This window comes from Chlorella variabilis (genome assembly GCF_000147415.1).
Source record: "Chlorella variabilis unplaced genomic scaffold CHLNCscaffold_38, whole genome shotgun sequence".
NCBI classification, from domain to species: Eukaryota; Viridiplantae; Chlorophyta; class Trebouxiophyceae; order Chlorellales; family Chlorellaceae; genus Chlorella; species Chlorella variabilis.
Window position 1 is genome coordinate 17,723 of NW_005435050.1, and position 2,213 is coordinate 19,935.

General features: G+C 60.1%; 1 protein-coding gene across 1 annotated transcript in view; it reads left to right on the forward strand.

Moving 5' to 3' along the window:
* Positions 1–1,415: 1,415 nt before the first annotated feature.
* Positions 1,416–2,213, forward strand: part of CHLNCDRAFT_141739 (hypothetical protein) — a gene marked incomplete at both ends in the record, with an annotated part of 1,461 nt that continues 663 nt past the window's right edge. The window contains 4 exons of the mRNA XM_005842850.1: positions 1,416–1,480; positions 1,637–1,717; positions 1,847–1,926; positions 2,052–2,089. Coding sequence (XP_005842912.1) covers positions 1,416–1,480; positions 1,637–1,717; positions 1,847–1,926; positions 2,052–2,089 — 264 coding nt within the window. The remainder of the gene's footprint in view (positions 1,481–1,636; positions 1,718–1,846; positions 1,927–2,051; positions 2,090–2,213) is intronic.

Here is a 2,213-nt window from a genome sequence, read left to right on the forward strand (position 1 = left end):
TACCGCATCGTATCAGGAATATCCCAAGTATATGCCGGGAATATGCTCCTCCACCCCAGATCTATTTAACGCCGCCTCTAGTGCGAATTTACTACTCTTGCTGCCTTTGTAAATACCTCCCGTCAACAGCATCGGCACCCGTCGGCCTGGCAGGCCTAAGCTGCTAAGGATCCCCACGTCCCCCACCACGTTGTGGGGGTTGCGTGTCCGGCAGGACGGGGAGCGGGGCCAGGGTGGGGTGACCCTGGGACGCTCAGCTGGGGGGAGGGTGGTCGGAGCCATGGAGAGGGTGCTCCATGGTCCACCCCCTCTCTTGATGCCCCTTGATCACGTGTGCCCCCTGCCCAAGGTCTGCTCACGCGGCCTATCATAGCGGGGTGACTGTAACACAGGGACCTAGCGTTCCGCACTGCCGTTTGGCCAGCCCATGCTCCCGTACCGTTGCGTTTCTCCCCAATGCGCCATGCCACTTTGCCAGTCATACACACGTTTCGATGCGTGCCCTGTCAGCTGCTTGCGTTGCATGTCGCCTTGCTCCACCCCTGTTTTATTGCTTTCTCTGCTTTCGCCCGGTTCCCGTCCCGTTTCGGCGGGGAGTCTATGTTGCAAGCTAGTTCTTGCTTTACCAGACTTTAAGCCCACACAAGCAAGCAACAAGCAACAGACAGACAGACACTCCAGCAGCTGCGCATGCCCGCCGACGGGCATGCGCCCCGGATGGGGCGGCCGCCTCGCCCACAGCTGATCCTGCTTGTTGTTGGCCCTTCCATACCCACGGAATTTCGTCCCCACGGTACAAAACGTCCATTTCCCTGGGCTCCACAGCTGCTGAGCGGAGAGCGCGAAAAGCGGCGATACGGAGGCCAGGGGACGCGGCCTGGCGGGCCCAAAATCTTATGCGGCAACACCATTCTAGTCTGTGCGGTCCCCTTCGTCCACAAGTGCAGGCAGCAGGGCTCTAGGGGGAGCCGTCTGCCACGGCAGACTCCACAAAGTCTCTCCCACGCGACCCTGGCTGCTGGGGCTGCGAACACAGTGCCACGCGGCCATTTGGCTCTCAAGGAGCCAGGGAACAGCGAAGGGACCAGTAGAACAACTCCCGGCCGGAGCTGGGAGGCGCAGTAGGTGCACTGTTATCAGCACTCAGACGCTATGTAAGGGCTTGTGGACACCACTGTGCAGCAGCGAGCGGCCGCAGGGAGGGACCCCGCCTGCTCCCGCTGCAGCGGTAGCCGACTGGCAGCTAAGGCGCCTTCTGGAGAGCACTGCAGCTGGCACTGCCGCATCGCGTGCCCTCTTGCTTGTGTGGGCTTACAGTCTGGTTTCAGCAAGAACAAGCTTGCAGCACAGACTCACACATACTCCCCGCATCCCTCTCTCGCATGCAGACCGAGAGGGCATCTGCAGTGGCCACCATGCCACGTGCGTGGCAGGCGGTGCTGTACATGCTGGTGGCACTCGCCTGCGGGGCACGTTCAAGGTGCGGCGGAGACAAAGACGGGGACAGCCTAGGCATTGCTGGCACTGCTGTGGCTGACATGGCTCTGGGACCATGTTGCCTTGGAAGCGCATGGACCCATCAAGCCTGCAGCTACCTCATACCGCCTGCGTGTTCCCTTGCCTTGCTTGGTCGCAGCATGGGGTGCGGGCTGGAAGGGACCCAAGCCGAGATCGATGCCATGCTCAACCTCACAAACTACCACCGGTCGCTGCACGGGTGCGTAGCGGCCTCCCCAATTGCTGGCTGGCTTTTTGTGGTCTCAGCTTGCCACGCTGGAAGAACGAAGTCCCGCTGGCTGCAAAGCTTGCCCTCGATTGACTACCTATGCCTCTGTTGGCCATGCAGGTCGCCGCCACTGGTCTGGAATGATTCGCTAGCAGCCACAGCCAAGGATTGGTCAGAGCAGTGCACCATAAATCACTCAGGTGCGCACTGATCTGATTATTAAGCCTTGGCTTACTTGGCCAACTTGCTTGCGGATCCCAACTGCCGGCAACCCTACCCAGTGCACCTCCCTCCAGCCGCCTTTTCTCGACTCGCTGCTATACAGAGGGGAAGTACTATGATGGCAACTACGGCGAGAATACGGTGAGCGCTTTGCACCCCAACTGCGTTCCCTTGTGGACATACTGCTTGTACTCGGATAACAGTCAGCTGCCATGAACCCGGGGCTTGCTCAAGGCTTCAATCTGCTCTGCTGCAGTACTATCGG